Raw genomic sequence first — 13,193 nt, 5'->3', positions numbered from 1 at the left:
GCTAAACAAATTCTATACATTAGAACTGTCAAAAATATCAAGATCGTAACTCTCCAAACTGAGATACACTTCAATTATAGTTGTAAAAGAGTGTTAATTTGTATAGGCTAACAAAAACTCCTGAGAAAATTATGTATTCAGTGTGACTTCTTCAGAGTATAGCATATATTTTCTTTTTTTATGGGTAGCCCACCAGAGATGATCACTCAAACACAGTTTATTGAAGGTCTTCATTGTAGCCAACTAGGACTACATCCAAGTGTTCCTGGAACTAGGTACAGCCTGTGGTGTCTAGAGCACAGGGTTTTTGAAGGGAAAAACCACATCTGGCATCTCATTGGCAGCTGTAGGGAACTTTGCAGAAGCAAGTAGTTTAACAGAAGCAAAGGTAAGGGGTTAGCTGGAAGGAGTTTCTACATAAACAGGCAGTTTAACAGACACTAGATAAGTTAGCTAGACTATCCTGACCTTGAGTTCCTAGGATAGAGTCTGGTAATTTTCCGTAGGATTAACAATCAAGGAGGTCAAATTCTAGTTCAACCTAAATGGCCTCAGCAAGAATACACGAGGGAGGGGCCTCTGCACTTTCCTGCCTTGTCACTAGAGGATTTTTTTTTATCTGAAAGAATTCATATTAGAAAATGTAGGAATATATATATTATCATGACTGAGAATCCCTTTACACTGGATGAATAATTAGCAATCTAAAGCTAATTGTTTTTCCCCCCAAAGCTCAGATTTGGTAGCTAGCTATAGCCATTGAAGGGACATAAGTCCTCTGGATAAAGATCAGTATGGGAAATGTGATGTTGTCTTTTTTTTTTAAGAATTATGTCTAAATCAAGCTTGCTTAGTTATACAGGAGTCTAATCCCTGCCACTTAGGAAGTTGAGACATTAGGGTAACAAACAGGTTTGAGGCCTGGGTTGCAGAGTGAGTTCAAGACTAGCTTGGCCAAGTTACTGGGAAGCCGGGCTGGAGAAACAGCAGTAATGGGGATGCTTGCCTAGATTCAGTCTCCAATATCAAACAGAAGCAGGAAATAATTTAAAATGTGTATATCTATATATTAATTCCAATTATACTGAATTTGAAGGGCAGTGTGCTTATTTCTTATAATTTAAGATTCAAAGTTCAGAAATTCAGGTCAAGGTTTTGTTTTGTTTCTTTGTTTTTGGGGTTTTTTGTTGTTGTTGTGTTGTTGTTTTTTGTAAGTTTGTGTAGCAAGTGCAAATGAAAGAAATATAGAAATATGGCAACTGGTATGGTTTTAAAACCAAACCACAGGAGAAAGATAACAACTTTCTTCCAAAGACATGGCTTTGTAGTTACCAAAAAGAAAAAGAAAGAGAAAGAAAAAAGGCCTATCTACAATTCTTAGAAAATAGTCATGTCAAAGATTAGTAAAATCTGTATGTGATAGAATTATTTCCAAGCTTTGTACAAATACTTGATCCTTAAGAGAGAAGAAGCAGAATTTTGATTCTCAAATTCTTGAAAAATTTTCCAACTCAGTGGTATTTTCAGAAGCCAGCCCATGTAGATCAAACAGGCTGTGTATGCTATTTTGGGCTGAGTGAGAATTGTCAACGATTTTTTTCCCCAGTGCTCTGGAATTTAAGTTACTGGGCATTACACCTTGTGAAAGTGAGACTGAAGTTCCAAGCCTGAGAAATGCTCATGGGTGGCTTCGAACAGCTGCTTCCTGCAAGTCGTCTTAGTATTGAAACATGAGTAGCTTCTTCATGAAGCTGAGACAGGAGCATGAGGTTTCAGTGTGCACCCCTGCACATCTGTGGGCACCAGCAACACAAGAATAGCCTGATCCCGGAAGGAAGGCATGGGGAGTTGGAAGTGGCTCCATCTCTTCTCTCATGTTTACATAGTGACTTCCGATTGTGCTTGCCGGTGGAATGAGCAGTGTGTGTCTGTGTATGCACATTTCTGTGCCCGTGTCTGTGTCTACATGTATGATTTCTTTCAGAAGTGGAGAATTTTGCCATGCAGCTTTCCCTCTGACGAAACATGTTTCTTACCATTGCCTCACTGGAGATCTGGAATAACATGATTGGCCTGATTTTGAGCAATGCAGCCAAATCTCCAAGAAAGTTCTTTAGAGCCAGGCTCAAGCTTACAGTCCCTAGAGCCTCAGGGCATTTACATCTAGCAAAGTCTATAATGTCCAGCTTTTGTAGTAAAACCAAGCCTCTCTGTTTAGAGCTGTTTTTGCTTTAAAGCTTTGCAATGATTATGAGTCATTCAAATCGAGTCAAATGGAGGTGTTTTCTAATTCTGGCCAGTGGATACTGATAGCATTTGAAATGTAAATAAAGAAAATATTTAATTCAAAACAAAAACAAAAAAAAGACTTAAGTAAAAATAACAACTCCTATTGCCCTTTGGAGCTCTGATGCCTTGTCTACCTTCTGTACTTACTTTATCATGAAGGGCTTAAAATAAAGAGGTTTTCAAGAATTATTACACATGTACACATACACACTTCCCATGTGAACCTGTCCTTCATCCCTTTCTCCTCCTCAGCTTGAAGAGAATGTGTAATATGGGGAATATCTACAGGCCTCTCAGATCTCTTTCAGCATAAGCAGGGCAACCTATGTGGTAGTTAATGACGGGCAGTATGAGTCCATATCTTTTAGTGAGCCAGCCAAAGCCACAGAAAGTTCTGCTTGATTCTTAACCTATCAACACAGCAGCCGTTCCTATTTTTAAGCTCTCAGATGTCTTCATGTGGTGAGGCCAAGTCTTTCAATAGCTTGTCTGCTATGGGAAAAGCTGCTGACAATCATTTTACTGATGTTAAAAGGAAAATCAAATATTGAGGCCAGCATAAAATATATGTGGGTATAATTGAGCCTGTGGAAACCCAAGTCAAAGAATTCCAACATCCAGGGCCTTCTCGGGACAAAGGTTAATGGGATGGACAAGACTTGCCTTTAGATTGTGTTTTCAGTACGGTGTTTAATTTCCAGATATGCTCTACCCTTTTATAATTAATAGTGCGTTGTGCTGTCTATCATGCGCCCCAGGTGTGTTGTCAGGGACATGGCGAAGCCTGCTGCCTGCAAAACACCAAGAAATGCTGAAAGCCAGCCCCATCAACCACCACTGTAAGTACAGCATTGGTTTTATTGACTGAAAATGTCACCTCTTACCCAGATCATTGGTTACAGATTTATTAATCACATTGCATGTGGGAGTAGATACACTAGTGTCTCTCGCGTATGTATAATGAAAAAGCTACTACTAGTTAGATAAAATTATCTGTGAACAGGAACTCTGGAGTAAGTGCCTTTGTCAAGTGATACTTCTACTATCATATTGAAGGAAGGTGACTAGAGGAGAGGGAAATGTTTTTACAGTATCAGTGTCTCAGATCAGAGTTATTGTTATTTTTATTGGTTTGGGCATGCGTGAGACCTGGATCCTTAGACTCTCAGAAATGAGGAATCAATGATCAATATACATGCATATGGGGTACCAAGCAGAGGCTAGAGAAAATGAACAGGTAGTCTATCTCCTAACTCTTATACTATAATGTTTAAAGGCAATGAACAATCTTAAGAAATTGGATTGTCTGCCTAGTTTCATATTTATTTTTGCATTCTTAGGTGTAGGTAAAAGGATAATTAAATGCAACCGACCAAAGGGTAACAGCAAGGGTGGGAGAAGACATAGGAGATATAAACTTTCAGTTTCCCATATGGCATTTGAGGAGATTAAATAGTGTTAGAATCCTGCACTCTACAGATGATGCAGTCAATCCTCAGAATATAAACGTTCTCCTAGTATGAAAAGATGAAGTTTTCCTTAAAATGAATAATCAGCAGCAACTTCCTCAGCAGAAGCCTTACTGTGAACCACTCACAACTGGGAAATGTCTCTTTCCAAAGTTTACAGGAAAAACGTTGAAGAAATGTGTCTTTAGATGAATTTTCTTAGCATCTCTTCAGCTATCTGAGAAATGTTTTTATGCAAAGCCAAAATTAAGTGATGAAGCAGTAAAGAAAAAGCTCTGAAGAGAAAATTAAATTTTTCTGACTAGCCAGTTTCTATGGCAAGTTTTTATTAGCAATAATCAAAATTAAACAAAAATTAATGTTTTTTAGGGTAATATAAATCTTTTATGGGCATTACATAAGATATCACACTCCACAGAATTTTAAAGCTCTTTACATCTTACCTAATCAAAATCCACATTTAAAATTGGATTTTGTGTCTTTGATATTATCTCTCCTTGCTGCTTTCTTCTAAGGTTTGGCCATTAAAATGCTTATGGTTGGGATGTTATATGCAAGAACAAAGAGTTGTAAATATTTTAAGCCTTTGTATGTAATATTTTACAACAAACTTAGGATACTTAGTGGATGTGTTAAAGATTTGATCTTAATAGCACAGTGGAATAACAATTTCTTCATAATCAGTATTTTGTAAGGAGCAAATTTGATTTGTTCATAGTAAAAATGATTCATAATTACTTTGATCAATATAAAAATTCATAAAAACCCTAGATGTTTATACCCCATACTTCCTTATGCATTGCTACTTATGTATATTATATAGTATTTTATTTCATATCTCGATATGGAAATCGCACTGTTTTTCAGGCTTGTCTAAAACTTCAAGGCTTAAGGTATCCTCCTGTCTCAGCTTCTCCAGTATAGGGAGAGGCATGTGTTGCCATGCATGGGCCTTTTAAAAAAATAAATCCTGTTATTGTATGCAACACTTGCTTATGACAGAATTATTCTTGATAATTCCCAGAAAACTTCTGATCTACTCTAAGTATCTCATGTCTTAAAATTAACATTGATTTACAATATTCCCCCCCAAACACCTCTGAAATAGCTTTATTTTACTTTATGTCTGTAACTTCCAGTGTACATGTTCCTATTTGTACATGTATATGCAGATATGTATAGATATTTGAAAGCATAAATGTGAAGGTCAGAGTTTGATGTCAGGTGTCTTTCACTAGTGCTTTCTGCCTTATCTTTCTGTCTCTTTGTGGGGGTTGTGTGTGTGTGTGTGTGTCTAAATGCAAGTTTATGTGTGCACATGTATGTGTGTGTGTGTGTGTGCATATATGTGTGTGTGTGTGCACATGCATATGCCAGGGGAGATATTGGTGTTTCCTGTTCTATTTCAGCTCTATTTGCTTGACACTAGGTGTCTCACAAAACAAGGTGCCAGGTTGGCAAGTCAGAAAATCCAAATATCTTCCTGTCTCTCTGCTTTGGAGCTGGTGTTACATGGTGGCCATGCCATGCATTCTTATGTAGGTGCGAGGGGTCTGAACTCGGGTTTTCATGCTTGTGTGACAGGCATACCTACCTACTGTGACATTTTCTGAGGCCATCTCCACCTTCTGTTTTGTTTGATTACTTGCTTTTTTTGTTTGTTTGAATTAAGGTCTCTCACTGAACTGGATTATCTAGACTCTCTGGACAAGGAGCTCAGAGGATCCTGCCTTTGCCTTCCATCATTGGTGTGACAGAAACACACAGCTGAATCTGTTTTATGCAGATGTTGGAGATCAGAACTCAGATCCTTGTATCGTGAAACTTCTCAGTGTGTCCACACTGAGAAGTTTACGGAGTAACTTATTTTATTCATTTTAGTGCTGGGTGGACTTCCTGCTGTGCACATGTAAGGCAATCACTGCCTTACAGAGCTCCTTCTCAGCAGCGCACAATTCCATTTTAATTGGGTTCACTGGTTGCAAATTCCACTTTCATTTATTAGTTACAAAGTGGCAAATATTGTTAACTCCAATTAAGGTTTTAGACTTTCTTTCCCCTCCCTACCCTTCTCCCCTCTCTATTATTGAGACAAGGAGAGTATAGCCCTGGCTGTCATGAAATTCACTCTGCAGACCAGTATGGGTTATGTAGACAGAAATGTGTTTGCCTCTGACTCCCTAGTGCCAAGATTCAAGGTGTAGTCTACACTAGGCTAAAACATGATTTGTTATTTTCATTTATCATCCATTTTTATATTAATTAAATTTATTTAGACTTCTATTGCTGGAAATGAGTCATAACTTAAGTTGAACCTAATACCATGTTACCAGTGGTGTCTCTGGCTTTATTGGACATGAAGCACCAATTTAGGCTCTTGGAATACTTTTTAAAAATTTTTTATTATATATTTTCTTTATTTACATTTCAAATGCTCTCCTGACAGTTCCCTATACCCTGCCCTTCCCTGCTCCCCTACCCACCCACTCCCACTTCTTGGCCCTGGCATTCCCCTGTACTGGGGCATATAAAGTTTGTAAGACCAAGGGGCCTCTCTTCCCATTGATGGCTGACTAGGCCATCTTCTACTACATATGCAGCTAAAGACACGAGCTCTGGGGGTACTTGTTAGTTCATATTGTTGTTCCACCTATAGGGTTGCAGACCCCTTCAGTTTCTTGGGTACTTTTTCTAGCTCCTCCATTGGGGGCCCTGTGATCCATCCTATAGATGACTGTGAGCATCCACTTCTGTATTTGCCAGGCACTGGCATAGCCTCACAAGAGACAGCTATATCAGGGTCCTTTCAGCAAAATCTTGCTGGCATATGCAATAGTGTCTGGGTTTGGTGGCTGATTATGGGATGGATCCCTGGGTGGGGTAGTATCTGGATGGTCCATCCTTTCATCTTAGCTCCAAACTTTGTCTCTGTAACTCCTTTCATGGGTGTTTTGTTCCCTATTCTAAGGAAGAATGAAGTATCCACACTTTGGTCTTCATTCTTCTTGATTTTCTTGTGTTTTGCAAATTGTATCTTGGGTATTCTAAGTGTCTGGGCTAATATCCACTTATCAGTGAGTGCATATCAAGTGGGTTACCTCACTAAGGATGATATCCCCCAGATACATCCATTTGCCCAAGAATCTCATAAATTCATTGTTTTTAATAGCTGAGTAGTAGTACTCCATTGTGTAAATGCACCACATTTTCTGTATCCATTCCTCTGTAGAGGGACATCTGGGTTCTTTCCAGCTTCTGGATATTATAAATAAGGCTGCTATGAACATAGTGGAGCATGTGTCCTTATTACCAGTTGGAACATCTTCTTTTTAACCATCTATTTCCTCACATGGTAATTCTCTGATTAAGAAAGTAGGCTTCGCTCTAGGTAAATGGAAGAATTTAAAGACCAGATTTCTTATTTCTTTTTACTTTTTATAGAGGATAATATTTGTGAATTAAACTCTCCATATGTGGAAAGGACAAAAGGAAGTTAGGAGGGAATTTCGAGGACAGATTTTAGCCATAAATGAGTTGAAAAAAACTTTAAATTATTTCTGTTAATAGGTCAGAAAAAAATTGACAAATATCAGTGACCAAAACTTGTTATTAAAGTTTGAATGGAATAGAATAGAAATTGATGAGAGTCCATTCCAGATTAGGATTTTAAGGCAGAGTTATTATTCAAGGTAAATGAGTTGAGGTATACATTTTAATATCCATCACACTTACATCATACTTAGTTATGAGACTTTCACTGATGGAGTTTAATTAGATTAATATAGTCAAATGCATGTATTATGAAATTACTCTTCTTTGTTGGAAGTGGGAAAATAGAATTTGAATATAACCAATGACAGTCCACAGTCTTTGTAATAGTTCCTGGAGAGATGTGGAGATCTTAGAGGAGAAATGCAGACCCTGGAAGGAGTTATTAAAGAGCTGGAATCGAGTGTTTGTGGATAGAGCTTTCTGGTTAATTGAATGCATTCATAAATGCACTCATTTACTTCATGCTTGGGTGATAGATGGACACAATGACCAGGAAACTGAGTTAAGGCTATAACCCATGTCTAGGACAGATGGCCAGAATGGTGGTGAGTGTAGACATTGTGTTAGTGATAGTGCGTTATCTGTGTGTTACCCAATTTTATAAAGTTAACATACAGTTGGGGCTATCTGATGCTCTTAGGTAAGTATGGCAACAGGTGGCATCACAAAAGTTCTTTGGGTGAAAAAAAACAGCAGAGAGAGAGAGAGAGAGAGAGAGAGAGAGAGAGGAAGAGAGGAAGAGAGAGAAGAGAGAGAGAGAGGAAGAGGGAGGGGGAAGGAAAGAGGGGGATGGAAGGAGGGAGGGAGTGAGGGAGGAGGAGAAGGGGAGAGCAGAGGAGAGAGGGGAGAGCAGAGGAGAAGTGAGGGAAGAGAAGAGAGGAGAGAGAAATTTGGATAAACCAGTGCTTAAACAGGTATGACAAAGAAGAATATTTTGAGCTTATTTGAGAAGTCATGGAGTAACTAAAAACTATGCTTAGAAGCAACATAGTGCAAAGATTCATGAGGGGAACTCAACATGTTCCATGAAATTAAAAGTTCAGGAAATAACTGCATGAATTGAAAGTGAACCATGAGTTTGGTCATATAGAGGTGATGGATAGAAATGGTGTAGCGGTTTGAAGTAATAAGCAGATCAAAATGCAGTCGTTGCTTGAGTCTGAAAAGGAAATGAGAAGCCAGCATCAGAAGATGATTCTGGAGGCTGACTTTTCTGAGACACCATCCTGAGTGCAGAATGTGTTTGGGAGAGTGTGTATGCTTAATAGATAGAAGGGAAACAGAATTCTGTGCATGCTTTCTGCATCCTCTTACTCAACGATCCACAGAGACACATTGACATGGTTCATGGTTTTGAAAGCTTTATAAACTATTCAAAAATTCCTTTACTATATTATCAAAATGTCACTAGATCATATTTTAAGCATATTACATGAATTATCATTTAATCAAAGCAGTAAATACATCAAAATATTAGTAGGGTTCAACAAATTAAATCATGTCCACTATCCCTCAGGATGAAGATGTATAGGTAAAATAAACATGAGATTTTTGTTTCTTGGGTTTTTCTCAAGTTGGAGAATAGGAGGAAATTATACAATCCAATAAGTCACAATACCTCACAGTAACTTCTTGCTACTCTATCATTCTGTCCACGAGAGGAAATGGTCTGTTTCATTTTGCTTTAGTCTGGCAAGGGAAGGATTTAAAGAGCTTGTGATACTTAATATGAACTCTGAGTTTAGGAGTTGGGAGAACTTGCAGTATAGTTTCTAGGACAGAATAACTGCTCGCAACATCAAGCTGCATTGGGATAATTTAAAACATGTTCTCATTGCCAGAGCCAGTGACTAAGTGCTACATTTTCTCTAACTTGGTATTGAGGTCACTCTTAGGAGGAGTGTAAGCTTTAGCCTGGCATGATATACCCTGGTGGTCAAACCTTTTATGAGATGTTTCTTATCCTTGATATATGATCTGAGATAAAGTATTCCCCATTTATGTGGTCTTAGAATTTCCAATGGCTATTCTCTGTTTTTTCTGCCACCTCTCTTCAAGAAACCCCCCTGTGTGTAAGGCCAATTTGTATCCTCCCCTTGATCTTCCTAGGTGCCATCTGCATTGATGCTTTTGATACAAGCATGTGTGCCACACACATCATTCTTTCTCCAATGCTTCAGATGAGTCAGCCTTGAACTGATGAGAAGGCTGCCACCACCATTTTCTTTTAATAGGCTTACTTCTGCAGATCTCAAGGGCATGGCTTTTTCAGCAATAACAACTTTTGTGCAGACTTAATCATACCACAGAGACTTCTGAGGACCAGCGTACATGGTTCCAGAACCAATTTCATCATCTAGATTAAGTTGCGGTAGTATACATTTAACCTACATTTAAAATAGCCAACCCCAAGCACTAAAAATAAACACCAACTAATATTCCCATACTGTTATAAGCATTACGGTTATATATTTATACCTAATACCACAGTTATATTTTTGGTACTTAACCAAACTGTGTCTTTAACAGTGTAGGCAGATATTCTTGTCAGTATGTCACTGTGTATTTAAACTCTGCACATCACACATGACCTTTAGTTTATGTGGCTGGCTGCTCACAGCTAAGCCTTGCTGTAGCAGTAGATGGGGTATCTGGTATTATGCAAAAGATCAGATAATCCACTAGCACATCCTTAGTATGTAGATTCCTCATCTTGAATGCAATGACTCCTTCCAAAGTCTAAGAATGACCCTTTCAACACCGTATCTCACCCTTCCCTATTTTTAGAACTTTCCTCCCTCTGTCCCTTCTGAGCTGTGTCATCTTTCCTGCCCCTGAAGTTATTCAAAATTTCTGCTGTCTTTTTCTAAACACTTTTGATTTTTTTAAATCACAGCACAGATGTGGTCCACCCTTCAGTGGAATCATGTTAAATCAGCGTTGATGCAAAGGAGGCATTGAGAGAAAGGGGAGTGGATGTCTTCAGCTGGCAGCAGTGTGTGCAATAGGATAAGCAATTCATTGCTTCTTCGGCTATGAGTTGGCCTATTCATTCTCCTCTCAGGAAGTACTGGTCTGCACTGATTGCATAGCATAAGGTACAGTTCTAGGTATTGTCTGGATCACTCCAGAGGTTAAAGGGCAGGATGAAATCTGAATCATTAAGGAAATTTCGAGGACCTCAAGATTCTAAGAATTGGTAGATGTTGAAGGAGAAGCTTGGCAAATAGAAGTCAACCTTATGAAGAGCCAGAGGACATGAACTCTGCAGAGAAGAGGGGATACACAACGGTCCTCATAGGGCTCTTGCATATGTTTAAGAAACAAAAGGAAATTCAAGGAAATGAAGGAGGAGGACAACAGGGGATTAGACAAGCAAATCTTAGAGCTGAGAGGCCTGTAGGCCTTTGAGTGTGTGGCAAACTTTCCCTGAGAAGTCATTCACAGCAGAAAGAATCGTGATGCAGTATAAGTCACAGGTGGACTAGCAGACATTATGGTAGTCTTGGCAGCACAGTCATGGTGGGTATGGCAAGGCTGATAAACTGAAGCAAAAGGAATGTAGTCAGTGAATTGTTCAAGCAATGCAATAGCAACAGAGCATTCCCGTTGTTTTTTCTGCTGTTGGAAACACCGTGCCCAAAAGCTTCTTGGGCAGTCAAGGGTTTGTTTGTTTGTTTTTTGACTTATGTCTTAATCATCCATTATTACTATGGGAAGTCAGAGCAGAAGCTCAAGCACTGGAACCTAGAGGCAGAAACTGTGGAGGAAGGCTACTCACTGGCTTGTCCACGGGCTCACGTCCATCTACTCTTCTCATACAGACAATGGCTACCTTCCCAGGGAGGGCACCACCCAGAGCCCCATATAAATAACCAATCAAGACAATTCTTTGATGATGTGGTCACAAGCCATTGTGATAGAATAAACCTGCAATTGGACATCACTCTTCCCCTATGACTCTATCTTATGTCAAATCGATAATAGAGACTAACCAGGACCAGTGGGGCAAAAATTTTAGAGCACATGTGACCTCTAGCATACCTGTTCCTCTGAGTCAGAATTATACTGATGTATCTCCTCATATAGCTGTAAACAAGCACACAAATGGAAAGCACATGTGAAGCTAAATATTCTAGAGATATTATTTATATTACTTTAGTAATGTAGTGTAAAACTTGTCTTGAAGATTAAAATAAAAACCTATGAATAGAGAAATTGAATAAAAAGGAAAGTATTAGATTTTTCAATATTTAGCAAATTCATTTTGTGTACTTTCTCCCACTATGATGATCTATTGAAACAGAAGATTTAATAATTCTGTCATTGAACACTCCCAAGAAAATAAATATTTAATAATGTATTCCAGATAGAGTATTTCTACTTAAAGTAGATATAGTTCTTACTAAGTAAAATCCAGTTAAGAAGGAATAGAACATGTCTGTCATAAGCAAAGAATCTTTTAGGCATATATTCTATCACAAATGGATGTAATGTCAGGTATATGTTTTCCATGTATTATTTTTAGTCAGATGATTTTGTCAAAATTGTAATTCATGTTTTTCACACACAGTGTTGGATAAATCAGGATCATATTTCCTGTACCATGTGCAGTAGGATCCATATAAATTTTCTATTGATATTAGAAGTAACAAGAGATCCAAGTAGACAATTATGGGTTTGTTTTTTTTCATCGTTTATAATGAAATCAGAACAGCCAGTATCTTGAAAACAGAGAATCCGAGGAACACTGACATTTCCAATTCATGGTTATAATTAGAGAGTGACAGAACTTAAAAAAAAAAGTGAAAAGTGTGGCTTTCATAGTCTTCCTTTTCTTTTTGTGGTTTGCTGGCTAATGCACATCATTCTATGCCAATTTACCAGAGCCCCTTTCTTCTGCTGTAATTTCATTTATAATGATGTTGTGTTTCTTTCTTTCAGCATGCTCTGTGGAAGCTAACTCATTCAATTTCTTGGGTATTAATCTTCAGTTCAATAAAAAGTGTTATGTGCTGCCGTAAGCTGGCTAGTCCTTGGTTGCTTTCACTGCTTTAGCATAGTTGATAGCACTGCCCCCACCTCTTTTTTAATTTTATGTTTATATTTTAATTTTTTTAAGAAAAAATATTCTTTTCTCATATAAAATTTTCCTGATGTTATTTCTTCTCCTTCTTTCCCTCCTAGTCCTTCATCCTCTCCCAGCCTCCACCCCTATCCACTCCTCCTCCATTTTCCTTGCAGTAAGACCAGGCACCTCCCCTCATATTAAGATAAATGAGGCCACCCAGTAGGAGGAAACAGGTCCCAGAAGCAAGCAAAATAAGGAACCTAGCAACATCTTCATCAGAGAGGCTTCAGCAAGCAACTGATGGAAACAGATGTAGAGACCCACAGCTAGACATTAGGTGGAGTTGTTTGAACCAGGAAGAGGAGAAAGGATTGTAGGAGTCAGAGGGGTCCAGGATACTGCAAGAAAACCTTCATAATCAACCAACCTGGCCTCATATAGGCTCAGAGAAACTGAATTGATGACTAGGGAGTCTGCATGGGTTTGACCTAGGCCCTCTGCATATATGCTATGGTTCTGCAGCTTTGTCTTCTTGTGGAATTTCTAACTGTGGGAGCAGGGGTTGTCTCTGAACTTGGGCCCCTCTTAATGATTCTGTGTCAATCTTGTGTTGGTAACTCTTATGATACAGGGCTTGTTATTGCATGCTTGAGCTTGTTTCCTTCTTTCTCATGGTTCGTCCTCTCCGTCAGCCTCTCTTTCTGTCTGTCTGTGTGTCTGACTGTCTGTCTGTCTCTGTCTCTTACTCCCTTTCTATGTGGATAAAGAATGTTTGAGCCCAAATGCCTCTGTTCTTTTGTCCAGAGTGTCTT

General features: G+C 38.6%; 1 protein-coding gene across 5 annotated transcripts in view; it reads left to right on the top strand.

The window, feature by feature from the left end:
- Positions 1-13,193, top strand: part of Rims1 (regulating synaptic membrane exocytosis 1) — a gene marked incomplete in the record, with an annotated part of 520,187 nt that overhangs the window by 76,101 nt on the left and 430,893 nt on the right. For all 5 annotated transcript variants that reach the window (NM_001012625.3, NM_001012624.3, NM_001012623.3 and 2 more), the window contains 1 exon segment: positions 3,048-3,128. In NM_001012625.3, coding sequence (NP_001012643.1) covers positions 3,048-3,128 — 81 coding nt within the window.

The sequence above is a fragment of the Mus musculus genome, chromosome 1, assembly GCF_000001635.26.
Source record: "Mus musculus strain C57BL/6J chromosome 1, GRCm38.p6 C57BL/6J".
Taxonomy (NCBI): Eukaryota; Metazoa; Chordata; class Mammalia; order Rodentia; family Muridae; genus Mus; species Mus musculus.
Note: the sequence above shows the minus strand (reverse complement) of the source record. Positions and strands in the feature narration are given on the sequence as shown.